This window comes from Chenopodium album, chromosome 18 (genome assembly GCF_948465745.1).
Source record: "Chenopodium album chromosome 18, dcCheAlbu1.1, whole genome shotgun sequence".
Taxonomy (NCBI): Eukaryota; Viridiplantae; Streptophyta; class Magnoliopsida; order Caryophyllales; family Amaranthaceae; genus Chenopodium; species Chenopodium album.
The window spans coordinates 49438745-49465899 of record NC_137851.1 but is presented as its reverse complement, the minus strand read 5'-3'; the positions used below and the strand labels follow the sequence as shown (position 1 = coordinate 49465899).

The following is a 27155-nucleotide window of genomic DNA, read 5'->3' as shown; positions in this document are numbered from 1 at the left end:
GCACCAAATTCCGAACAATTTCAGAGGAGAGAGAAAAATAAAGAATTAACAGTCATCATTAATTAATACAGCACCACTCTCTTCATTCCTTCATTCATACTGGAATAATACTACTACTATAGTCTATATATAACTATTACAGCACTTGTGTTAATGGCGTTTTGACTTTCTCTCTCCTCCATTCTCTTCTTCTTCCTTTTCTCTCTCCTCTTTCTTTAACTTCAGAGTATACATACAATTCAACGACGTCGTCTCTGATTTTATTCCGCCATTACTTCCTCTCTTTAATTTCTTTCTCTGTTTTTCAGAGATTTTGAAATTAATGGAGTTTCGTTCTACATTCTTTTTCTTTCTTTTCTCTCTCCAGGTAATATTTATTATTATTATTATTATTATCATTTTTTTTTGTTGTTGATGTTGAATTATGCGTTTGAAATTAAATTATATGCAGATTTTTTATAAGATTGCAGAAAATTTTTCAGCATAATGTTTAATTTTACTTTTAATTTTATTTTTGCTGTGTTTTTTTAGTATAATGTTGATATGTTTTTAATTTTTTTAATTTGATTTTCTGTCAATTTATGGTAATTAGCTGTGATTGCGTTTGCGGTGTTGAATTTTTCTATTTTTAGTTTTTATAAATTTTCATGTTTATCTGCTGATTTTTCTTTTATTTTTAAAAATAAATAATTATAGTGTTTATCAATGCCTTTCACTGTTGTTAATTTTGATTTTGTTATTTTGTTTCAAATTTGTTCTAAAATTAGAAATTATGTAAATAATTTTTTTACTATTTTTTTTAATATAAAATCTATTGCTGTTAACTGAATTAAGTAGGTAGTTGAGCTGAATTTATAAATTTTTGTTACAAATTGTCATTTTGTGTAAATTACTACGAAATTCTGCTGTTAAAATTCTATTTTAACTTTTGGAAAATTTGGTCCAATTTGTTTTTTCCCCAGAAAATAATGGTATAAGGTAAAGAAGTATTTATAGTAATGTTGAGTGGTAGTAGTCACTAGTGTGGGGCGTGACAAAAATTTGTAATCATACGTACTAGTATTTCATTGTCATAGTGTGAAAAAAATGACTAAGGCAGTTGAATTTCACACTATAGAACTGTTGTCCAATTTCAGAGATTCGACGAATTTTCTAATCTCAGAGTCTCGAGTTATAAATTTTGAACTTAGATTTCATTTTACTAAAAAATACTACATTCATTTTTATTAATGGACACATTTTAGTTTTTGGAACAAATTATATTTTGGCTGACTTTTGTGATTTATAACTACGATATAACATAGTCATTTGGGAGCTTATTTGAATCTCTCAATTTTAATTTTATTAGTATTCACTTTTTATAATTTTAGAATGTTAATGATCAGACATATAAATTATTAAATTTGCGTGTTAACAAACGTGATAAAGAAATGTGTAAATTGAAAAAAAAAAAAAAAAAAAAAACGGAGGAAGTATGAAAAAAAAATTTGAAATGATTTTTTCTGTATTATGGAGGCTATCAACAATGTTTCCTCTTTTGGTGTGTTTAAAGTGGACCTGAATAACTTTTACTGTTCTTTTTGCATGTTCTAATAATTTTTCAGAAAAAGTCTCGTCTTTACTCATTATTTTTTTAAATTTTATTTTTATATAGCTGTTTTGTTCTATAATTAATATTAGCACAATAAATTCTGTTGTGCAGGTCTTACTAGCAAGAGTAGCAACATCTGCATTGGAGGCAGAGTCATCTAATACGCGTTTTCTTTTGACGTCTAATGACACAAATGGGTATAAATTTGTTGCTTTTATGAGCATGAAATGTACGAGTTGATGATGAGGGGACTGAAATTTTTGTAAATTGTGATCCTAATAAACAACTTTGCTCCGGAAGCTGGTTCATCTTATACATTGCTATTATTATCACCCGACGAAAGTGTGGCTTGTGTTATGTCTTTTAGTAATGCAGCTAGTATGAAAGAATTTACGAGGGAAGTCTTGTAGTAGTAATAATGGTCTCAATCACTGTGATTGGTTAATCTAAAACATATACTACATTGCATGTTAGTAACAATTTTTGTATGCCCTTTCCAAACAACTGATACACACTGATATATGATATGTTGAAATATGTGCTTTGGCTTTGCAGTTTGCACCCTTACATAATGCTGTACTCTTATTTGATACAATGAGAAATGAGACTTACTCTGATGCTTTCTGATTGTCAGGGTGAGGCATGCACCAGGTATATGTGCGATGTATGACATATGTGGTGCACGAAGTGATGGAAGAGTTTTAAATTGTCCATTAAATGCTCCTGCTGTGAAGGTACTGAGGCCTGACAGTGCCACTAAGCCATTTGGTTGTTCTTTTAGCTTTGTTCAGCTTTATTGAAAATGAAGCTTGCATATTGAGCAATTCTTTTTCATATCTCCATGACCTATTAGGGTCATGTATGGGACATTCCATATTATAGGAGCTGTGTGAAGAATTAACTTATATTATCAGCTGATTGTCATTATTTATGAGATTCCTTAATAATCATATTTACCTTTTCCTGAATGATTCACAGCCGGATGGCTTATTATCCTCAAAGATTCAAAGTTTGTGCCCCACAATTACTGGCAATGTTTGCTGTACGGAGAAGCAATTTGATACATTACGGAGTCAAGTCCAGCAAGTAAGATATCTTTAACTTTTATTAATGAAATGATCTCAAATCTTCATATTTACACTTTGTAGAATAATATATATTTGCAAAATTTCAAGTTCTAGTATGTTGGGTGTGCTTCTCAAATTCGATTTTTGATTCAAAGACAGCTCCGGGGTTGCTAATACATTAGTCAAGAAATCTTCATGAAAATTCAAACCTGGGTCTTTTCCACAAACCCTTGGGCAGATAGATGTTGCCGCTGCATGATTTTGTTAACTTTGAATTAAAGTGATGCATCCAATACTTGCCTCGTTTTAGTCTTCTTGTTAGCCTGCAATTATGATCATGTCAATTGTCAACATGCGAAGATGTCCTCAAATTTTTTGTTTGTAGCCAGGGACTCAGGGTGTTAAAGGTGGGCTGAGCGCAATGTGCAAGTCACTATACCAATGTTCAGCTTAACCCACTCCTTTTTTTTTTTTTTTGAGGGAAGCTTAACCCACTCCTTTAATCTTGCTATATTGGCTTAACTATGATTCTGCCAAATCAAACCAGTTCACTTTTAGATCATCTCTTGCCCTTTTGATTTTAAATAATTAAATATATCATTTTTACTTGGTTTTTATAACTTGTGGACATCTTTGTCAGGCAATTCCCCTGCTTGTGGGCTGTCCAGCGTGCTTAAGGAATTTTTTGAATTTCTTTTGCGAAATGTCCTGTTCTCCTAATCAGAGTTTATTCATCAATGTTACTTCTACTAAAAAGGTGAGAGTTCTGCAACCTTTTTAAAATTATATCCTTTATAAGAATGCTACAATTATGTTTTCAAAGAGTTCTCACATTAAAACTTCTGTATCCATTTCTAGTAATTTAGAGAAATTCTAAATGCTGCTGGCAGAAAGTCTGCTAATCCGCTCAAAAGATTCTTAATTATCAAAGAAAATTACTAAGTAAGCAACTTCATTTGCTTGCTTTGCCAGTATACACCTTTTTATTAAGGAGGGAAAAATTGATGTCGTCATAACTCCTTGCACCAAGAGTCTACAGACATAGTACAATTGTGTGTGTGTGTGTGTGTGGGGGGGGGGGGGGGGAGGAGAAGTGCATGTGGAATTATGGATCTTTAATGTTTGATGGATCAGCACTTTTATATATATATTTTCAATCGTGGAGTTTGGGACTTTAGCAAATAGCGAGTGTGAGTGGAGAAGGGAAATAACTTTTATAACAAATTTCATGTAGCTATTGTAATGTTCCTACATATAATTTTTTTTTTTTTTTTTAATTTTTTTTTGCTATTTTGCAAATCATATCCAAGAATGTCTGTTTTTAAAGAGCTGGGCCTTATATCTTTTCTATTTCAGGCTAATAACAGTTTGACTGTGGACGCAATTGAATTTTATGTAACTGACACTTTTGGTGAAGGGCTGTACAATTCGTGCAAGGATGTGAAATTTGGTACTATGAATACACGAGCCATAGAATTTGTTGCTGGTGGTGCTAAAGATTTTAAAGGTTGATTCTACCTGTTAAAACAGTTTTTACAAATAAATTGTTCTATATAGTCTATTCTCCTTAATAATAGTTATTGTTTCATGCAATTGTGATGATTATACTGGAGTGTTGGTTAATTAGTTGGATGTGTGAATGGCTGGGAATCAGTAAAGAGTTCAAAGGGGAAATTTAAGTTATATTCATGAGTTATGTCAGTATGAATCTTATACCCCAATATAAACGACCACAAAAGTCCATCTCTTTACTTTCACAGTCTCACATTCTCTACATCTGGTTCCATCAATTTTATCTCTCTTCAACTATACCCAATTAAAATTATTAAAAGTAATTATACCCCAATGGGGCAAACAAAGGGGATGATTTGAGTACATGTTAACTTTCTAGAATGTAGTGCTAAAGGAAATTCTAGTAAAATAGTTTCAAGAAAATGGGATTATATGTCTTTGCTTTCCTTTTCTTTTTTACAGCCTGAAATACTGAATTGTCATGCATTTAAAGAAAAATTTTCAACATTGAGATTCGCTAATGGCTTTATGGAAGTTTGGGATCATTGGAGTGGATTTTCTCAACTTAGCTAGATATCCTGTTAGCCTTTTTCAAAATCACTTGGAAAAGCGTTTAATGTAAAGCAGACAAGAACTACTTTTAAATGGAAATCAGTGAATGAACATTGGAAATTTTATTATAGATTGCTTCATTGCTCTGTTGCATAGATAGACAGGAGCATCTCAAAACACCTTGTATCTAAAAATCTAGATGGTAATAATTCCAGAATTTTGCTGGAAATCTTCAGAGGAAAGGCATGTGAGTTTTATGATAGTATGAATGTATGATATTATGGGCTTAACCTTGCATTTCCATTTGGGAAAAAAAAAATTCTATTTCCTGGCTTCCTGCACTAGCCACTCTGCCACTGTCCTTTATCCATCCAGTCTTTGGATCCATAAATTATTTTGAATGATTATTAACAAAAATGTCATCATACGGACCCTAAGGTATGTACATGTAAAAGTATACAGATGGATGGTCAATTACATGGCCATATGATAATATATGGTGTTTTTATTCTTTTCAAAATAAAAAGGGGCCAAGTAAATATGGTTTATGTTGAAGAACCCTAACATATTAGCATGTTATATAAATAAGCTTGTTGCTCAGAGAAAGGTAGGTAGTGCTTGGCTGCATTATTTGGTTCTAGTATCCCTTTAAATTTATGATTTAAGTACTAATTTTCTTTTAAAAAATGCTTATTACTTGACTGTTCTCTGCAGGGTGGTTTGCTTTTGTTGGTAGACAAGTGGGTCCTAATGTTCCTGGCTCACCATATGCTATAAATTTCACTTCAAGTGTACCTGAATCTTCAGGGATGAGTCCCATGAACGTATCTACTTATGCATGCAGTGACACTTCGCTGGGTTGTTCTTGTGGTGACTGTCCTTCGTCTCCTACATGCTCTAATTCAGCAGCTCCGTCCATCAGCAAGAGCGGTACTTGTTCAATTAAAATGGGTTCTGTGAAGGTGAAATTATTTACAAATTTGTATTAATTTCTACCAATTGAATTTCATATCACAAACTGCACAAAAATATGCCAGTTGAATTAAGTTCTTATGATCACTGCAAAACACTTATTCATCTTGAACTGCTTGTGATGACTGTAGGCAAATTGCAGTGATATTGTGGTAGCTGTGGTATTTGTTGTGTCGCTTTCTGTTTTTCTTGGATGGGGGTTTGTTCATCAGAAGAGAAAAATGAGCCCTGTTTCGAGAACAAAACCACTGGCTAGTGCCACTAGTAGCGATGGTAGGCAATCAACAGACCAGAAAGATGGGGACCTTCCTCTGCCAGTATGTGCCATTGTTCTAGCTTTTGTTGATTTGTTAATATACCCCCTTCCCCATGGTCTATTCTGTAGGACAAATGTTTTTGTTATGTTTATGTTTCTATCTCAGTTGAGAAAGTTTCTGAATCCTCTGATGTGCTTAACCTTTTTCTACTTATACACGTGAGCATGAAAACTCCACTTGTCAATATCTTTTTGTTTAAGAGGTATAATTATTTTCTCTCTTCAGATTCTTCGTGACAGAGCTCGACTCTCTGGTGAGGCGAGACTTTCATTGGTTCAAGGATACATGTCACACTTCTATAGGTTTGTATAAAATTACCTGTATACATTTGAGGCCAAATTCTGACAAGGAAAATTGTTACATATATTGTTGTCTATGTTGGTTACCAAAATTCTTTTCTTCTATGGCATATGGGTTTCAGGATATATGGAGCATGGGTAGCCAGGATACCTGCTCTTGTTCTTTTCTCATCATTGGCCATTGTACTTGTTCTTTGTTTAGGTTTAGTCCGTTTAAGAGTTGAGACACGTCCAGAAAAGGTACCCTTCTGTGCTGTTTTTATTCATCTACTATCCTGCTCCTTCCAGTTCTGTTATGTCTGTCTTAATTGTTAGTAGTTGCTTAACATGCTCTGATTGAAGAGGCAAAATATATAGGTGTCTAAACTCATTCAATGCAATTTGCTGGCCAAAAAAAATAAATAAATCCCAACATGTATATATTTCTTTTATTTTTTCACTATCAAGTGATTAAATATTTCTTGGGAAATAAAGGGAGATATAAAGTGCAAATGTGCTTTTATGTGGACTAGTGGAGCTATTAATTAAGCAAAAATCCAAGAACAAATAAGTTAGAAGCGTAGAGGATTACTCAAATGGAGAGAGACACAATATTATTAGACAGAAGCAAACGCCTGGTTGGATGGCACACCTACCTCATGAACATAGAAGCAAGATAGGCGATATCAATCTCACTCTTAGGAATTTTGCACATGAGACATGATATTACAGAAGAAGAGCAGGAAGGGGTGAAATGCCGCTGGAACTCAGAGCTAGCTTCAAAACCCCGACACTGTGGTTCGTTGCCATTGAAGCCTGGTTTTACTGTTCAGCAGTGCTAAAATGGGGATCTTTGAATTTATACTATGCGAGATATCTTGTGCTTATTCCTATTGTGAATTTTTATGCATATAGAAAGATATTTGAGCTGCATTGTCCTGGTGAATTGCTTTGACATTTCTTAATCATGAAAGATGGGGATGGTTCCTGATTGTTGGAAGTCCAATGTGTGAACGGCCTCTACTATGGGCTTGGGATATCGATGACTGCAGCCTCATCCATATGTTGCAAAAGGCTCCTGGCGACCTTGCCTGTACAGTATGAAAGGGGCTGATTTTCATCCTTATTGAAAAAGGACTTGGTTGATACATTACTATTATCAAAAGCTGAAACATTGACCATCATAGGCTAGGCCAAATTTGTTGAGATTTGACAATCAACAGTTGGGAGCATGTGGGTGGTTGAAAATGTGGGTTTTTTTTTTATTCTTTCCCGATCCAGCTGAAAATTTATATAGGGTTCAGTGAATGCGGTGAGAAAATATTCTTGATTTTTCTAGGAAAATTTATTGCCTATCTTGTTGGTATGATCAATTTATTTTGTCTAATGGAAATGTAAAGTTTTTAAAATGGTGTTTACCATTAAAAAAATAAAAAATGGTTCTCTTCTTTTGGATTTGAGGCTTTGTTAAACTTGATTTATTCATATTCTGATTTCTGATTGTACATGAAAATGGGAAAAATCATTCAGGACAAAGGTCACGTTTCAGGCCAAGTTTGCAGAGAATTTATGTAGAATGTTCTCACTGATTTAATTATATACTACAGCTTTTTGATTTTGTAGAATCTTACATATGTGTTCAATTTCAGCTTTGGGTCGGGCCTGGGAGCAGGGCTGCAAAAGAAAAACAGTTCTTTGACACCCATCTGGCACCTTTTTACAGAATTGAACAGGTTCTTCATCTAATATTTAATAACTTGTAGACGAAGTGGTTTTATTTTTATTTTTTTATTATTTATTTTTAAATTTTGTTTTCCTTTCTTTATACAGCATGTGTCAAACATTTTTACTAAGTACCTTGTATATAGAACAGGTTCTTCATCTAATATTTAATAACATGTAGTGAAATCAGCCTGAGTTTCTGCTACGTGATCTTTGTTTTCACTCTCCAAATCACTTTGGGACTAAGTCTTTGTTTTTGTTGTTGTTGTTGATCTGTGTTTTCGCTGCTACTGCTGCATTCTTGACATGCTTTCTTCATCATCAAGAATGTATCAAAGTTTGCTTTATTATTTTGATTCCTTTGTTTGTATTGAGAAATCCAACCAATATTCTTACCAAATATTAGAACACTTAAATAGAAGGAAAAACCAGCAACTATATGCAATACTAATTTGTGAATACACCAATGCATGTATGAAGACCATGATCAGAAATTATTGTTGTGAGTTTATGTTCTCTTCATTGTATGGTGGAGGAATTTGGACATTTTACAGAACTTGTGCGTACTCCAATATCGTTTCTGCCTTTCTGTATAAGTTGAATCGGAGAAATCTTTTTAATGTTATCTAATAGTTCTTGCCAATATCATTCTTGATGGAGCTATTAAAAGGCCTTACTTTAATTGGAAATTACATTATGGTATTAATTTGGAATGAGGAATGAAATTAGGATGGTATGGGATTGGAACTTGATTCCTAATTCCATGTGTTTAATTTAAGTTTAGTAATGAACACAATCTTTTATTTTGACACCTACATGATTGGTATGAGTCATACCCAGCTTCCCCCAAGGGTTTTAAAAACCCATACCTTATGTGTTTGAGGTATGGGTTTCAAAATAGAAGAAATCTCTAACCAAACAACAGGTCTAGGTTTTTACCATTCTAAAGTCATACCCGAAACCAGAATCATGCGAACCAAACGGCCCCTCATCAATTTGATTTCACATTAGAGTCTATGATATATATCATTATACAAAACATGATGTTGAAAAGTGTGAATAACATCTGTTAGTATGTCCTGCAGCTTATAATTGCTACAATTCCAGATGGAGGACATGGGAAAGCACCTAGTATCTTGACAGAGGATAACATCAAATTACTTTTTGAAATACAGAAGAAGGTAAGCCTGGTGCTTTAGCTATTTCTAGGAAGTAATCTGTCGACTAGTTTACTATTATGGACAAAGTTAAGACTTGGTAAATTTTTTTCTATTTCTTTTAATAGTTCCCTTCGTGACAGGTTGATGGAATTCAAGCCAACTTTTCGGATTCAGTAATATCTTTAACTGACATTTGTTATAAACCACTTGGCCAAGATTGTGCTACTCAGAGCATTTTACAGGTAAAGCAGTTTATCTTTTTCTCAATCCACACTCTCAGATGACAAACTTCACTTCTGGACTTCCATTTATTCTAGTACTGTGTCTTGAGAAGCTTAGGCTAAGGAATGATTTTGACGCTATATATATATATATATATATATGTATATATTATATGTATATATATGTATATATTATATGTATATATATTATATATATATGTATATATATTATATATATATGTATATATATTATGTATATTATAATATACATATAATATACATATAATATATATATATATATATATATATATATATATATATATATATATATATATATATTCAAAAAGGGTGTCGGATGACAATATATATATTAGTATACATATAATATATACATATATATATAATATACATATATAAAAAAGGGTGTCGGATGACAATATATATATTAATATACATATAATATATACATATATATATAATATACATATATATTATATATGTATATATATATATATATATATATATATATATATATATATATATATATATATATATATATATATATATATATATATATATATATATATATATATATATATATATATATATTCAAAAAGGGTGTTGGATGACAATAATTAAAATTTACCATAGAATGAGATGTCTTCATTTGTCATTTAGGAACTACAGAAAAAGAATGTTATGTGGGCCAACTGGATTGCAATTTTTGTGGTCAAGTCTCCATGAATTCTTATATTCTTCCCTTCTCTTTCTTTGTCTTCTAATTGCACTTAGAATGTGCAAGAAAGTAGGTGTGGCGGGCATTGTAGATAAATTAAGGGAAAATCGTCTGCGTTGGTTTGGACATGTAAGACGGAGACCCGAGGGTGCACCGGTGCGAAGAGTGGAAGAGTGGGACCATGGAGGGATTAAACGAGGAAGAGGGAGACCAAAGATGACTTGGTTGGAAGGAGTGAGGAAGGATATGAAGTGCATGGATTTACGTGAGGATGAAGTTTTGGATCGTAAGGGATGGAGGAGAAAGATTTATGTTGATGACTACACGGAATAATCAAATTTGGTTCATGTTAGCCGACCCCACTTTTGGGATTAAGGCTTTGATTGATTGATTGATTGATTGAATGTGCTCTCCTATTTTCTCGATACTCTATCTAGGAAATTATAATGGGATAGGCTGTATCTTGTGCATAGTGATGTTCTTTGACAAACATAATGTTATTGAATGCCATGTCTTCTTGTCAAAGTTCTATATATTCGAAATGCAATATGAAGCTGTTTTAATTTTGTGCATGGATTTTTTAATTTATTGTAAACTTCGAATAGTATATTTTTCATCAACTCACCTGGTTAGTGTATAGTATTCCATATAAAATTGACGTCTGATCTATAAATCCTAGCTGTCTGCAAGAAGTCATACACTCATGCTAACTGCATTTGATGCTCAGTGAAGGTTATGACCATTGGCTGGTTTCCTATAACTATTTCATCTAGAATCTCATAGCTATTTTGACTTTAATTCTCATATATTTTGTTTCTTTTTCTTTTTGATGCCAGTACTTCAAAATGAATGCTGACAATTTCGATAGCTTTGGTGGAGTGGATCACATTCAGTACTGTTTTGAGGTGTGTAATTTCCCATTGAAAGTTGGTTTATTCAGAATTATATACTATTATTTTGCTTTTGCAGAATTTCTTTCATCTTGAAGTATTCTCTTAGGTATAAATTTGAGCTACAGTAATTAATGATTGAACATTCTAGTACAATCTTATAGCAACCTCTGTTTGAGAAAATTATGTTTTTTCTTTGGTAACCATATTTACGGAGTATGACAGAAATTTGTACATCAATGGATTACAACTTGTAATAAGCTTGAGAAATTCCATCATTGACTTATTTTCTCTTTTCTAGCTGTCACCTATGAAGTGAAATTCAAGATTGACTGGGAAAACATATAGGTTGACACCATTTATTTGCCTTATGCAGCATTATTCTACTGCAGACAATTGTAGGAGTGCATTCAAAGCTCCACTAGATCCTAGTACCGCACTGGGTGGTTATTCTGGAAACAATTACTCTGAGGTACTTCTTGCAGTGCTAGTCATTTCTCCTGTTGCATGCAATGGATTATAATTTTTTTTTGTTTTTTTTTGTTTTAGGCTTCTGCGTTTACAGTCACCTATCCAGTGAACAATGCAATTGATAGAGAAAGCAATGATTCAAAAAGGGCAGTGGCTTGGGAAAGGGCCTTCATTCAACTAGCAAAGGTTAGCATAGCAATACTCCTCTAAATAATCGTAGAGTTTAACTATAACTTTTTTAATTTCATCACTGTTGAATAATAATATTGAAGCTCAATAGCTCATTTCAACGGGAGATGTATCATTCATGTGTGTTTTATCCCACGTTGAGGGTCTGTGTCTTTTATGAGAGATGTGACAAGTTCAAATTTGGTTCAGCCCTCTTATCAATGCAACAAGGCCTCTTTTGGGACAGTTCTCCTCGAAAAAAGGGTTGTTAAATGCAACCATATCTGCTTAAGTGGTTATGCGTGTCAAATATTTACACCTATCACATGTATGTGGAATAACTTCAAGCATGCGGGTGTGTTAACGTATTGCAAGTTTCTGTATGTTCTATTCACCTGATTTTCACTTATCTAAACTAATCTGTACTTAACTTATCTGAACTAATCCAAACTTATTAAAACTTATTTTAGTTGTAATTTGAATTTTGACAACCCTTATCAACACTTATTTTTCCTGACTGAACTTATTTTTTTTGAACCGAACTTATCTGAACTTATTAAACCTTAAATAAGTGAAAATAAGGTGAATAGAACAAACCCTAAATACCCAAAAGGGTGAGTAGAGATAATAAATGGCAATTTCATTTTGATATAGTAATAAGTAGAAGCATAATTAAGATTTTGTTTCTGTTATGCAATACTTATGATTTGATGCGGTCTTCAGAATTCTGTGTTAACTTTGGATGTTATGGAAATATAATCCTGGGTATATTTTGCTATTTGTCTGAGCTCTATAGTTGACTTGAACCTAGATTGAAATTTGCTTCAAACGTAAGTTTACATGGCTGGACTTGAGACTTCAGAAATCACCTTTTTAAGTTTTTGGAAGCAAGATGACATTGGTAATGGGCACCAAAGTCATAAAATAGCTCTTGTTGTTTCTCCGTATTCATTTAATTTACCTTGGATTAGTCAGAAGAACACTATCCCGATAGTTTATAAGAGCATCAGGTAGGAAGTAATTGGTTTGGTTTGGGTTTGTGTGTGTGTGTGGGTGGGTGGGGGGTTGGGGCGGGGGGGGGGGGTTGTGCTATAGCTATTTTCCTGTTGGCACATTTATTAGTCTTTGACAGATAGCTTCCTTGAGAAAGGGTCGTTTAGTGATGTCATTTGGTCTACCTATGGGGATTTATATAGGGGCCGAGTTATTGATATGAGATGGATCCAGAAAAAGGGGGGTTCTTAGTTGATGAATCTAAAAATTTCAATTGAACTTATTCTTTGATCCTTTGAATTGCTTTTTTTCTTATTCGCTTTCCAAATGGAAACTTAGGAGACAGTTGTAGCTACTGGACGCCGAAATGGATTTTGGAATTTATTAACATTTTCTAAAAAAGGAACGGTTAATAATCCCGTGGGTACTGAAACCATTAAAAGAACGCCTCAGGAGGAACAGGTTGTTCCAGCTCGATACTGTCAAGAATTCCTGACTATTGCGGAGGTTAATCACATGAGTTTCAAACTTTCATTTTGATTTAATTAAGAATCAATTTCAGTTTTATCTTTTCTCCCACCTGCAAAGCGCACCCTTCCACTAAAATAGGTTGGAACGCCTGGATACCCAATCTATGCTGACCTACAATGAGTGGTCAAGTTGTTCAATTGAGTTAGTTGTTTCTTGTGCCTGCCCCTGGATTTAATATCACTGATATCATCACTTTGCTGTCCTCTAATATTGTCATGTAGCTGGGAGTTAGCCTTTTGGGGGTATATCTAGAGGTGGTTCCGCGTTGTAATAATATTTCCTCATCCCTTCAAATTTTCAATATTCAGGGTATTTCTCTGCCCTATATGTGAGTCCCTTGATCACCATGAAAGGGTGTTTGATTTTAAGGGAGAGTTTATTGCATATCCTGGATTTAGATCACAATTCTTGCTACGTTAAGAAGAGGCTAGAAGGCTATCCCTTCCAAAAACTATTTTTCACAAATTTGCTGAAATGTTGATGTGGCTAACCGCTAAATTGTTAAGAAATGATGAAAAATGTTAAGAACGGGCTTTACATTATAACCACTGTCATGTTACTCATGCATCACAGAAATTGAAACTAATTGGTGTAGCTTATTCATGTCTCAAATTTGACCCTCCTGCTTTTATATAAACCTTTTTCTTTTGCTTTGACAGGATGAGATAATGAAAATGGTTCAAGCTAAAAACCTAACACTCTCTTTTTCATCGGAAAGTTCCATTGAAGAAGAACTGAAGAGAGAGAGCACTGCGGACGTCATAACTATTGTGGCAAGTGTTTCTTTTCCTCTCTATTATATAAGATTCCTTTCAAAGCGGTGTCACAAACACTATCAATTGTATCATCAAGAAAGTAGCCAATATACTGTAACGTCTATAATGACTTGGAACTTTTTTTTCTTTTAAAATCCTTTTCAGATAAGCTATCTTGTGATGTTTGCTTATATATCACTTACGCTGGGGGACAAACCTCGATTATCTTCCTTTTTTATTTCGTCTAAGGTACGATTCATCCATTGCACCTTTTCTCTTACTTAATTGGGCTATTGCTTATTTAATTTGCATAGTACCATGTGAGGCTGTGCTGCTATTGTCTTGATTAATTTTTCCCAAAAGAAGATGGTGAAAACAGATACAAATAATTCCTTCAGCGAGTATATCAGAGAATTCTTACAACACTGACAGTTTTAGAGCCTTAATCCTAGAAACCCAATGAAAATTTCAACAAGATTATTCTTGAAAATTGAATTTCCGAATTGTTCAGTTGCATGGTCATTTCCAAGTTGTTGTTGTTGTTTTAACAGATAATACTAGATAATTCTTTATGCTTCGATACTCTCCATGTGCCAAAGGTTTTAAGGGTTTGTGAAGCTGTCTTTCACCTACCTGTAGTTCCCATATCCCTTATTACTTTTGATCAAATGTGCTTCAGTTGATCTGCGAAGTATATTTTGGCTGCTAATTGTGGCTACGTGACAATTTGATCTGGATGATGAGGAAAAGTCTCCTCTTCTAACTCAGTATCAGGGATATCTACTCTCATATCTTTCATCTCTGTTTGTTTGTGTACGCGCTCCGTGCGTGTTTTACTTGCCTTAATTGCAATATGTGCAGCTTCCTTCTTTAGTTTCTCTTTTGGGAAATTTCAAACCATTGTTTAGCTATGTTTAAATGGCATGTATTGCTTGAGCTGCAGATTGAACTTATATTGCCTTTTATCTTTCATTTTCTTTCTTGGATTATTGAAAATGCATTATGTGGGAGATTCCAGGTATCGCTTGGGCTTTCTGGAGTCATGCTGGTCATGCTTTCTGTTCTTGGATCAGTTGGATTTTTCAGTGCTATTGGAGTAAAATCTACTCTTATTATAATGGAAGTCATTCCTTTCCTTGTCTTGGCTGTAAGTTCTACTTTTTTTTTTCGATGTATAATTGCTTATAGCAATATTGTAATTAGGCAATGTTTGGGGATAATATTGTCATTGACTTTTATATTTACTGAAGCTATTCTGCTCACCAAAATAAGATGTTTCCAACAGGATGTCTTACATTATTCTTGTTGGATTTTTCTGGAGGAAAGTATCTTGAGTCATTGACAAATGGTTTCATTACATGCTGTCACTTTCCCCTCTAATGACAAATTTCTCATGAACATACAAGATACCCTATCCATGAGGATCCCATCAGCCTATGATTTTTCTTATTGAGTCAAGATTTAAATCATGTGGTTGGGTGAGACTCACATTGGGATTGGGGACTATTTGCATGTCTATGAGGTTTTAAATGTGCTTTGGGTCTTTCTATTTCTGTCGATCTCAGCAACTCTTTTTCTCTCACTATTCTTATACTTTTGTCTTTCTAATTTTCTTCTTTATCCATTTATTAACATTCAACCACATTTTGGTTTGTCTCCTACCCTTAATTATTTTTATTTATTTATTAGTTTGTTTATTTAATTAATTAATTATATAATTTATTTATCATTGCTTATTCAAGCGTCAAAATCTGTAGGTGTTGTTTTAGGTAGCTGATTCCAAAGTTTTTAACATATTGGTAGTTTCCCACATAGTAAATCGTACTGTTGTACCAGGCTAATGCCTTATGTATCTCCTGAACTTGTATTAGGTTTGGTGTAAACTTCATGTCTTAATGTGTTCATCTGTTCGATGAACTTTGTGCACTCTTAGGGTATGTTTATCATTGTGACAACAATTGCCTTTTATTTACTAGGTTGGGGTGGACAACATGTGCATTTTGGTTAATGCTGTTAAGAGACAACCACAGGATTTGCCCTTAGAGGGACGCATAAGTAATGCACTGGTAGAAGTCGGACCATCTATTTCACTGGCTAGCCTCTCCGAAGTATTAGCATTTGCAGTCGGAACTTTCATTCCAATGCCAGCTGTGCGTGTGTTTTCCATGTTTGCAGGTTTCTCTCTCCTCTATCTTCCAATCTTTGTTGAAGACTTCTATTAGTAAACATTAGTGGATTATGTTGCTGAATGTTATTTTCCTCTCTTGTTTCTTTGAAGCTCTTGCTGTTCTGCTGGACTTCCTTCTACAAGTTACTGCATTTGTTGCACTGATAGTATTTGACTTTAAGAGGACTGAAAAGCATAGAGTTGATTGTTTTCCTTGCAAGAAGGCATCTTCCATTGAGGACTCAGACAATGGTATATGCCGCTGATATGTATCTAGGTATTGTATTTCCATACTTTGTTTTCGCACCCTCTTTGATTAAACTGTATTGTGTGGATTTGTGAAAATGCAGGGATTAGTCAAAGAAATCCAGGATTACTTGCTCGTTATATGAAGGTACGCATATATATGTTGATGGAAGCTTGAGGCTAGTATAAGCTGTATAACACTTATAATTGCTCAACAATTGATGAAGAAACATTTAGTATTGAATGGACATTGAGAATTCTATACTGGACTGACTTACTCTAAATTTGCATCTGTTCTAGTTAAAACTTGTATTCTTGTAGTTTGAACATGTCTGTTTCGTGCTATCTTTGTCCTTAAAATAACTGAGATTTATCCTTCCCTCTCTTTTGGCTCTGTCAATTTTTAAAATATGAGTTGAGTGTTGACTATACTTTATTCCATTGAAATGATAAAAATCATGTAACTTTTAGGAATAATTCATTAACTTCATATATTGGAAATCCTGAAATCTTTGATATTGACAAGCATGAATGATGAATCTAATCCATGAAGCATAAAACTCCAATTTCTAGCAGCTCTATGCTCCTTGCCATTTTCAGTGTATCTCTTCATATACATTACATACTTTTGCCTGTTTGTCTATGCACTAATAATGTGAATTTTTTTCATTATTACTAGGATGTCCATGCACCAATTCTGAGCCTTTGGGGAGTGAAAATATTGGTTGTTTCAGTATTTGTTGCTTTGGCATTGTCCAGTATTGTAAGTTGCTCTTGTTTAGGCTATATGCTTTGATTTTTATCTTTGATTCTATGTTTTCCCATGTCCCATTTGTATTCATTATTAAGCCTCTTCTTTAATTTGAATTGGTTAAGAAATTCTCTAGATATCTTGACCTATTCAAACCCCACTGGCACACTTGGTTTGTTGTTTTCTTTGTTCTTTGGTTATTAAAGATTCTGACCATTGGAGCACTACAGACATTATGCACCAGGATTGAACCTGGTCTGGAGCAACAAATCGTTCTTCCGAGAGACTCCTATCTTCAGGTCTAATTTTGAATTATATATGCCCAGGATTTGCATATTTTTAAAAAAAATAATACTTGGAATATGGAGGCTGTGCCATAGGCTCAAATTTTTTTTTAATTTTTTTTTTTTTTAACTCTTTTCTGGTGGTTCTTTTTATCAGGGATATTTTAAAAATATTTCAGACTTTCTCAGGATTGGACCACCCGTATATTTTGTGGTGAAGGACTACAATTATAGGTACCTTTTCTCTGGTCTCACATCTTGTGGCCCTTTATAACTTTATTGGGGCATGTTATATATTTGACTTCTAGCATTATCTTATTTAACTGGTTTTTGCTCCCTAACAATATAAGCAAGATAATTGTCATAAGTTAGTAATTTGTGCCATGTTGTCTGATTATTTGTGCTCCTATTGTCTAGTTATCTGTTTATTTCATTGAGTAGGTGTTCTAATGGTTATTTTTCTATTTGCTTGATTACTTGCATTTTTCTTCCCTTTCAAACTATCTGCTTTGTCATAGTTTTACACGTATAAGTTCGAGGCATGGGGTGACTTTGTCCACTAATGGAAATGCTAAAGCCTGTTCTCTAGACTTCTAGAAATCATGGAAGAACAGATGCCATTAAGCTGCATGTTGGATCTTGAAATATTGGAATTCTTATGAGAGGTATTCACAAAAACATTGGATTAATATAGCATGTACTCAATTGATCGAGTAGGTAGAAGAAAAGGTAGCGTCCAATAATATTGGCATTTGAATCAATTAAGGGCCAGTTGTAATCATGTGGTGCAGTTTAAAAATACATACTATTGGGTGTCTGCAGAGCTCGTGATAATAGCTGAGAAATTCAATTTAGTTACTCTACTGCAGCTAGGGTTGGAGGATCAAATCAAGAAGAGTTTTGGGAAGTGTTCTAAACAAGCTGGTTCAAGGTATTCATATTGATGAAAAGTTATGATAGTAGCCAGGCCCGTTCTTGACATTTTATGGGCCCTAGGCAAAGTAAGATATTAGGGGCCCTTATGATAAAAAAAAAAATTGGCAATTTAGCGTAATAGTTTCTCCATTCTTTTTATAAGTGTTCTATTACCTACGATTCAATTCGTATTATATGCAACTTTTGAATTTTGTATATCATATATATGTATCACAAATTCACAATCATTAGTCAAAGAGAGTAGAGAGCAAGTGAATAGTGCAAAAGTACTAATGTAGCACTTATTAAAAAACAAGGGAGTAATATTTATAAATTTAATTCAATTTCACAAATAGCCAAATAGGTAGTTAGTTTGTTGTTGAAAAAAAAAAGAGAAATATTAGTATGATTACTATGTAATACTTCATAAGCTATAATCTCACAACTAATTTAATTTTTTTTGGTGGAAAAATACAATCTAAAAGGAGAGTTCTTAATATGAAATATAAAACTAATAAAAATGTCAATATTATTTACGGATGACGGGATGAGTATAAGAAAATATCAATTAAATAAAATTAAATAAAATGAACAAAACAAGGTACATATAGGTCACCAAAGAATTAAATAAAGAATGACATGGGAGTGGGGAAAAGTTGTCAATGCAAAAAGAAAAAAGAGATTAGCAGGAGGGCTCGATCCCTGCACCTTCTTTGAGGGGTAGCACTATCTTGCCTGCTTTATTCCGCTGCGCTACATTAAATTTTTCAAAATTATGAATGTTTTATTAGTTATAGAGCTTATAATCTGAGATTTATGGGCCCCTACCAGCCCTGGGCCCTAGGCTGTCGCACCTCTTGCCTATGCTCAGGGCCGGGGCTGATAGTAGCCTAGGAGAGTTTGATGGCTATATTGGAGTGAGAGCAGATGGGTATGCTAATGTGCCTAGAAGATTTGGTTATGATAATATTAAATAAGAATGCAGTATTGGATTCCTTGACATCTTATTATGTCATTCTTAGTCAATATGGCACAAGATGTAAGGACTACTAAGATATCCCTGGTGAGTGCTTGACGATGAAATTAAGAGGAGGCAGAGAAGTTTCCTAAATTGCGTCAAGATAATGTTCTGGAATCTAGAATGGATATTTAGAATTAAAAGTTTTTCACTACTGAGGGCTAGACCAAATTTTAAAGAGTAAGATGAGAAGTTACCAAGTTGCATCAAGATAAAGTTTTACAATCTTGAAGGAATATTTCGACTGACTGAAATGATACTGCAGACATTTGAAAATAGGATGGCGATGCAATGTAAAATTGGAGTGGTTGCAAAATAGATAAAAAGTATGGGTCAGGAAATTTTGTGATTTAGATTAAGCAAGAGGACATGCAACATGGTATGGCGGTGGAATGAAGAAATACAAGAAATGCTAAAAAGGAATGTTGTAAGATAAACAGAGGCAGCAGAAAAAGTCGCCATAAGCTCCATATTGAGTGTGTTTGCCTTTGTGTAACATAATTCAAGTGAAGGAAAACAGGATAATATTAGTCTACAGGAGACAGGGAGTGGAAAAAAATGATATTTTTAAAGTGAGATGCATAAAAAGGGAGGGAGGAGAGTTTTGGGGGTTGGGTTGATATCAAGAAATAATGATAATATATGTAAATCCATGAATTGTTTAATTTGATGTTTTATTTAAACATAATTATAAGAAATAATTTTGAAGAAAGTTTGCATCATATGGGTAGTAGGACAACAAGGCCTAGCAAATTGTCCAGAAAAGTTTTGAGGTGCTTGTGTGAAAAAGTTATATCTTGGTTGATAGAATTACAGTGTTATACTCGAGTCTGGGAGAATACCATCAAATGGAGATTATTCTCTGTATTCACTTTGAACAATAACAATTGAGACATCTATATTTGTAGTAACTATATACATCAGGTTACTTATCCATAAAATAATACTGAGGGAAAGGGTGATCAAGAATAAGATGCAAATGGTTACTCTTACATAAAAGTATAGTACAATTTATTTAGTTTTATGCCAATGAGATATCTTATAATGCCATCCATATATGTCCAGTAGAATACAGTAGAGATTAATGAAAGGATCTGCCCACAGTTTTTATGAGCATAGAAAGTGTTACTCTGAGCAAACATGGAGATTGTGTAAAGTTTGGACTATAGAGGCCTAGGGAAACTCTGATGTTTAGGTCAGTTAGAGTCGTGTGAGGGGAGTGAAGGCAAGTGTGATTAAGTCCATTAAGGGAAGTCACTTGAACTGTGAAATCAGTTCTACCCCCCCCCCCCCCTTCCTAGTTTCCAGGGGAAACAGTGTATCTGTTAATGGTGTTAATTAAATATCTTTTGAAATACAAGATACAATTAATTGAATGACTTGTAAGATTCTATTACAATTATCTAGGTCGAGTTAGAAAAAAATATTTAGGTAATTTTGCTGCTAATGTGTATGATTGTTCAATTGCAGCTTTTAAAGCATTATCTGCTAAGTTGAGAGGGTTCCTCTAGCTTCGTGTTTTGATTCAATTTATGTAATTAATTTTTACCAACTTCACAGCTCTGAGTCACGGCAAACAAATCAATTGTGCTCTATCAGCCACTGTGACGCAAATTCTCTTGTAAACGAGGTATGCCTTGGAGTTGCAAAGTGTAATCCTGCACTGGCTTAATTTTATTATATCTGTGCTTAATTGTTTACATTATGTATCTCTGTTTGGGGTTGGTCTCTACACGAGGTCAGTGGTTACACTTATGTGACTTGACCTGTCCTCTGTGTGTAGATTACCAGATTATCCTTAAGTCCAGAGTCAAGCTACATAGCCAAGCCAGCAGCGTCATGGCTTGATGATTTTCTAGTATGGATGTCTCCTGAAGCTTTTGGTTGCTGCAGAAAATTTGTAAATGGAAGTTACTGTCCGCCTGACGACCAGGTGCGTTATTATTGTTGTTCATATAATTAGATGTTACGCAAGTTATCCTAGAAGTGGAGCATTAGATCAACATATACAAAATCCGAAAATTTTAAAATTTTAATTCAGATACTTTCTTGGACTCTAAGTATTACGGAGTACTATGCTCTTTTTGTCTAATGTTTCTAAATGTAAAGGCTAAATTGGATTTTTTTTTTTTTTTTTTGGTGTGCAGCCTCCTTGCTGCTCTTCAGACCAAGCTACATGTGGAGTTAGTGAACTGTGCAAAGATTGCACTACGGTACTTTATCTGAATTTGAGAAAATGAAATTATGCCTTGCCCAATTAACCACATCTAGCTTTCTTAATTTTCTAAGATAAGAGTATGACGACTATTTATGTTGGCTATATGCAGTGCTTTCTTCACTCAGATCTGGATGATGATCGCCCTACTACCTCACAATTTCAAAACAAGCTTCCATGGTTCCTTAAAGCTTTACCTTCTGCCAGTTGTGCCAAAGGAGGACATGGTGCCTATACAAACAGTGTAGACTTGCAAGGTGATCATTAAAATTATTGTACTAAAAATCAGTTTTGAAGTATGGAAGCATGTATGCTCTTAATAAGATGTGGAGCTGCTAAAATTGGTTGCTCTAACATTTTTTTCTTTCTTTCTTTTTCTTTTTCTTTTTCTTTTTTTTTTTTTTTTTTAACTTCCAGGATATGAAAGTGGTGTAATTCAGGCTTCAGAATTTCGAACTTACCACACCCCTCTCAACAAACAAGTATGAAGATAATAGTTTCGAATTTTCAATTGATGTAATTTTGACTCGAATCACTTGGCAACTGCATATCTGTTTTTCTTATATTTGCCATTCATACTTTGCAGACTGACTTTGTCAATGCACTGAGGGCAGCACGCGAGTTCACCTCTAAGATTTCTAAATCGTTAAAGGTAATATCTTTTGGTGCTACTGAGTCTTATGTCATTTTTTGTTGGATTCAGTATTCAAAGATTATCAAGCATAAGGATCTATCTATTACAGAAATCAAATCTTGAATTCATTTAATTCTCCCTCTTCACTTTGCTATTAAGCAAAATTTGTACTTACAAAATGTCAATGGATTGCATGAGCACTAGAACTGTGGGTCTTTTGTTCTTTTCATCATTTATTCCTTATTTTTCCTTATTGCAGATGGAAGTATTTCCATATTCAGTGTTTTACATGTTCTTTGAGCAATACCTGGATATTTGGAGTACAGCATTGGTAAACCTTGCAATTGCTATCGGTTAGTCTTTAGTTGCTTTTGCTCCTATAATTTTCAATATATTATGCAGATAAAATAAATCTTTCATCAACTGGTCTTCATATTGTCAATCTAGATCTTGCAGCATGTAGACAAAAATCAACTCACCTGTACTCTCTCCTTATTTCATAAATATGCTTTGACCGTTATACACTAAAAATTATGCTCTTTGAATCTGATTAATTTTTATTATGTGGGTATGTTATTATTCTAATGTTATCTCAGTATAGAACATTAAACTGAATCAGAGTGCCTAGTTATTCTATCCCATGAACCACATATTGGTTTCCCCTACTGACGATCTTCTGGCCTTCCAAAACTTGCCTGGATCAAGCCTAATACTCTAAAAGTAGCAGAATTCTCTATCAAAGATGTAACAGATTAACAAAGACAGATAGACAGGAAAATTTCCTTTTGCAGGTGTTCCAAATCGCTATTATTAGAAATTAACCGCTTCTTTCAAAAAAATAGAATTTATTAAATAAAAACATAAACATATAAATATATAAAAGACATCAACTGCTACGGTGTATTTACAATTTGAGGGTTTTTTTATCCAAAAACTTCTAGAAGTTGGATAAATAACAAGAGCTTAAACTTTGCCTCCAACCCCCATCCTTCCAGCCTATCGGAGCTGAAGGTACTTTTTAACTCAGTTCTCTCTCGTAAATAGACTATATACTTCCTCTGTCCCAGCATACATGATATAGTCAACATTGCACACATGCCAATGCATTAGTTTAACTTTATTTTATATAAATAAATATTAATGAAAATTATCATAAAAATTATATTATAAAACTTTTTATTAATACCTATCGAACAACATATTTTATGATAAAATATGTTTTTATTATGTTAGTAAAAAATTATGGTCAAAGCTAATACATGAATAGTGAAAAAAATCCAACATCTCGTGTATTTTGGGAAAGAGGAACTACTATTTAAGATGCTGATACTTCCACCCAAGTATTTTAGTGGTTACTTGTTGGAATAGATTTACACAACTTAAGTACCTGGCAACTTGTTGAATAAGAAAATGCGCCCCTTCCCCCCCCCCCCCCCCCCCAACCAAAAAAAAAAAAGTTTCGATGATTGAAAAATAACTCAAAGTTGGAATAATTAAAAGCAAATGGCCTAAAGTTGGGATTATTAAACCAAATTTTCTAACTTCTTTTACTTTTTATTAATTAATAATTGAAAATATGAAAAGTCAAAGTAAGTTGACAAGCGTGAAAGTCAAACTTTTTTAATCTATAAAGATCAGCAAAAGTATTCAAAATCATAAGTTGTTTTGCCTAATATTTCAACTAGAAATATTGTTAGTCTTCTAAATTTTACTGATTTCCTTCCCTAATTTTGGATATTGCTAATGCATTGTTTCAACTAGGAATATTGATAGTCTTCTTATATTTACTTTCTTCTCTGCTTGTCATAAATTGTTCTGCCTAAAATTTATCGATTTCCTTCTCATGACAAATAATGCTGTTTTTGTGACTGAACAGGGGCTGTCTTCGTTGTGTGCCTGATTATTACTTGGAGGTTTGTATATGTTGTGACACATATGCTTCCCCCCCCCCCCCCTTTCTCTTTTCTCAACTTCTGTAAATAGATTGATGCTGACTCTACTTGTTCTCTTGTATTGATGATTGTAGCATATGGAGCTCGCTGATTATTCTACTTGTTATAACAATGATAGTTGTAGATTTAATGGTATTTTTCTAAATTTCAATTTTCTGTTCAGGCTAATATGCTTGTGAACTGTTTTTATAAGCATGTGTACTATACTCACATTAGATTCATGATTAATACTTTGCAGGGGGTTATGGCCATTTTGAAAATCCAACTTAATGCAGTTTCTGTAGTTAATCTCGTAATGTCAGTTGGAATTGCTGTTGAGTTCTGTGTGCACATAACTCACGCTTTCATGGTTAATATCTCTTTCATTCTCATTATCTTATTATCTATAATGTCTCCTTGATGTGGAGTTTCTGATGGCCCTTCTGGCTGCTTCTTCATACAGGTAAGCGGTGGCGATAGGGATCAACGTATGAAGGAGGCTTTGGGTACAATGGGGGCTTCTGTATTCAGGTTTTTACATCTAATATATAAGCTGCCTTGATCCCATATTTTTCACTGTTTCTGTTCTTTGAATACAATGGCGGTTTGGTGGGACATATATCGTATATGTTAGTACTGGCTGTTGCTAAGTATATGATGTTAGAATGTTTCAGGCGTGGTGGTCATGTTTGTGTGAATGAGAGGCTGTTATGGCTGATTTAAATAAAATAAATGAATAAAAAAAAAAAACATGAATAACAAGATATATAGTGGTACTTTCTCTGTCCCAATTCAATAGTCATACCAAGCTTTGCTCTTAATATTATGCAATAAGTTGGTGTCTTGTCTATCACTCTATATTTTAATAGAAAAGTAGATTTGATGAGAGAAAATGGAGGAATTTTTTCAATTGAATGAGAGTTTGGGACCTTAATTTTTGATAGTTTGAAAAGGGAGATAGTAAAATATCAGTGGATCCATGCCATAAACGAAGTGTGACAATTAAAGTGGGACATATGTAAAAGGAAAGTGTGAAGATTAAATTGTGAAAATTGGTTATTTCATACAGTTTTGGCAAATAATATAATTGTCATTCGGTCATTCCTATAAGAAAATTACATGGGGGAAATGTAAATATTTTTTACATGTCGTTACTTTCTATAGTGTATAAGTAATAGCTTGGGCTGTCTAATATGTTATCCGTAGCACACTTAGGTAAGTAAAATGAGTATGAGATCGCAATACCTTAACTACTTATGTTAAGTTAGCCCAAACGTGATCCAGCATACGAGTATTTGCGTTCGATAATACACACATTCCTAATATGAAATTTCCCGCGGAAGGGGGGAGGGGTAGTTAGCGCCTTAGCGGGGATTGAAGTATTAGGTAGCCCTGGTGATAACTTTAGATCAGTTAGCTCCTGGTCCTGCATTGCCTGGCAAAACCATGCCATATGATGGGAAAAAAATCTAGCATGTTAAACTCTGTTTTCTGCTTTGTTTTGCTATGATATTATGTGTATTATGATTTATCTCCTTTAGTACAGTAACTAATGTCCTATCTCCTAATGTTTTGCTTTCATTCTTGCAGTGGAATTACATTAACAAAGTTAGTTGGTGTTATTGTTCTAGCATTCGCCAGATCACAAGTCTTTGTGGTATTTGTTTCAGAACTCGCTTCTCTTTATCATGAAAGTTTGCTTAGTCTCTTTGCTTTAATGCTACAAACCTTTCTATTTCTGCAGGTCTATTACTTTCAGATGTACCTTGCTCTAGTCATCCTTGGTTTTCTACATGGTCTAATATTTTTACCTGTGAGTTGTTTTCCTGAATATATTGTTATTAAAAAGCCAATATTCTTCTGTTTTATGGTCCTTGTTCCTACATGGCTAGATATTAAATCTATATTCTTGGCTTAATAATATCAGATACACAACAATATTTTCCTTAGATCATCACTGCTTAGAGGCTGGGTTGAATATAGGATTTTGCTAAGGGCTTAGTATAATCGTAATAAAATATTCTTATTAAGTTGGAATTTACAACAAAATCACACATTGTTCAATGGCGACTTATTAAGCATAAAACCTTTCTGAATTTTCAGAGTCTTGTCTGTCTACATGATAATTTGCCTGCTTGCCTCTTTTTCACATTTTAAAAATCATAAAGAGTAATTCCTGTAGAAAAAGAGTCAATTACATTGATAATCTTGAAGGTTTAAATGGATCATCTTGTGGCTGGGTATAATATAACAAAAAAGTTGAAAACTATGTGATTGTTGCACAAAAGAGTGGCTTAAGTTTGCATTTTTCATATCAACAGTCTAGTTATTTGAATTTTCTACTGGCAAATTGCTTGCAGGTATTATTAAGCATGTTTGGACCGCCTTCAAGGCTCATCTTAGAGAACGAAGATGCTCGGCCATCTACATCTTCACAGTTCTAAGCTGAGTACTCAACCCATTCTTTTTACCCTCTAAAATAATTGATAGAACAAAAGAAAATCAGTTTTGAGACCACATTTACCCATACAGCGATTTCATTAACCCTTACAGCAGCTTCTTGTAAAGTGAACCATAATTTGATGAATAGAGGAGTGAGAGCATAGATTATGATTCATCTATGTATATAGGCTAGAGTGACACATTATTTGTATTGTCTCACATTCTTTAGTTTGTCAATGAATTTATGGGCTATTATTTGCCTTTGACATGAGGTTAATGTACAGGAATTATCTAAGACTTGATTTAAAGAAATGAATATGTTGTTAGATCCAAATGTTATATTATACTTTATCTTTCCTAATTTGATAGATCTAACGAGACAAGTTTTTTTGAACATTCATTCTTTTGTACGAAGTATTTTTTATTTATTTTTATTTTTTTCATTTGGAATCTTTTATTTGAAAAGAGAAACATTGATTATTCACACAATTTTATTAGATGAATGTATGAAACGTAGTCAAATAAATGTATGCATTAAAAACAGACAAAAGAGAGATTAAAAGGAACAAATGGAGTATGATTGAACAATGCTCAGAAAAAGTAGAAATAATACGAT

At 33.6% G+C, this 27155-nt stretch overlaps 1 protein-coding gene across 1 annotated transcript; it reads left to right on the top strand.

Moving 5' to 3' along the window:
- Positions 1–11: 11 nt before the first annotated feature.
- LOC145592497 (uncharacterized) lies at positions 12–26867 on the top strand. Its single transcript, XM_081648967.1, has 39 exons — positions 12–367; positions 1703–1788; positions 2226–2325; positions 2570–2677; positions 3299–3415; positions 4015–4165; positions 5437–5684; positions 5826–6011; positions 6237–6313; positions 6433–6550; positions 7939–8022; positions 9097–9192; positions 9312–9413; positions 10965–11033; positions 11395–11490; positions 11568–11675; positions 13841–13954; positions 14102–14185; positions 14955–15083; positions 15913–16111; positions 16215–16355; positions 16454–16497; positions 17029–17112; positions 17331–17399; positions 17542–17618; positions 20878–20947; positions 21101–21250; positions 21465–21530; positions 21645–21789; positions 21950–22014; positions 22119–22184; positions 22426–22519; positions 24043–24079; positions 24193–24250; positions 24357–24467; positions 24561–24628; positions 25688–25754; positions 25842–25910; positions 26458–26867. Exons 1-39 carry the CDS (start codon positions 323–325, stop codon positions 26539–26541), a joined length of 3882 nt encoding a protein of 1293 aa, XP_081505093.1. The 5' UTR covers positions 12–322; the 3' UTR covers positions 26542–26867.
- The last annotated feature ends 288 nt before the right edge of the window (positions 26868–27155 follow it).

Excerpts from the sequence above, each read along its gene's own strand:
- LOC145592497 (XM_081648967.1), top strand. The coding sequence starts at position 323 with ATGGAGTTTCGTTCTACATTCTTTTTCTTTCTTTTCTCTCTCCAG. Across the intron at positions 11,676-13,840 it reads CCTTCATTCAACTAGCAAAG|GATGAGATAATGAAAATGGT; the intron begins GTTAGCATAGCA and ends TTGCTTTGACAG. Across the intron at positions 25,911-26,457 it reads ATGGTCTAATATTTTTACCT|GTATTATTAAGCATGTTTGG; the intron begins GTGAGTTGTTTT and ends AATTGCTTGCAG.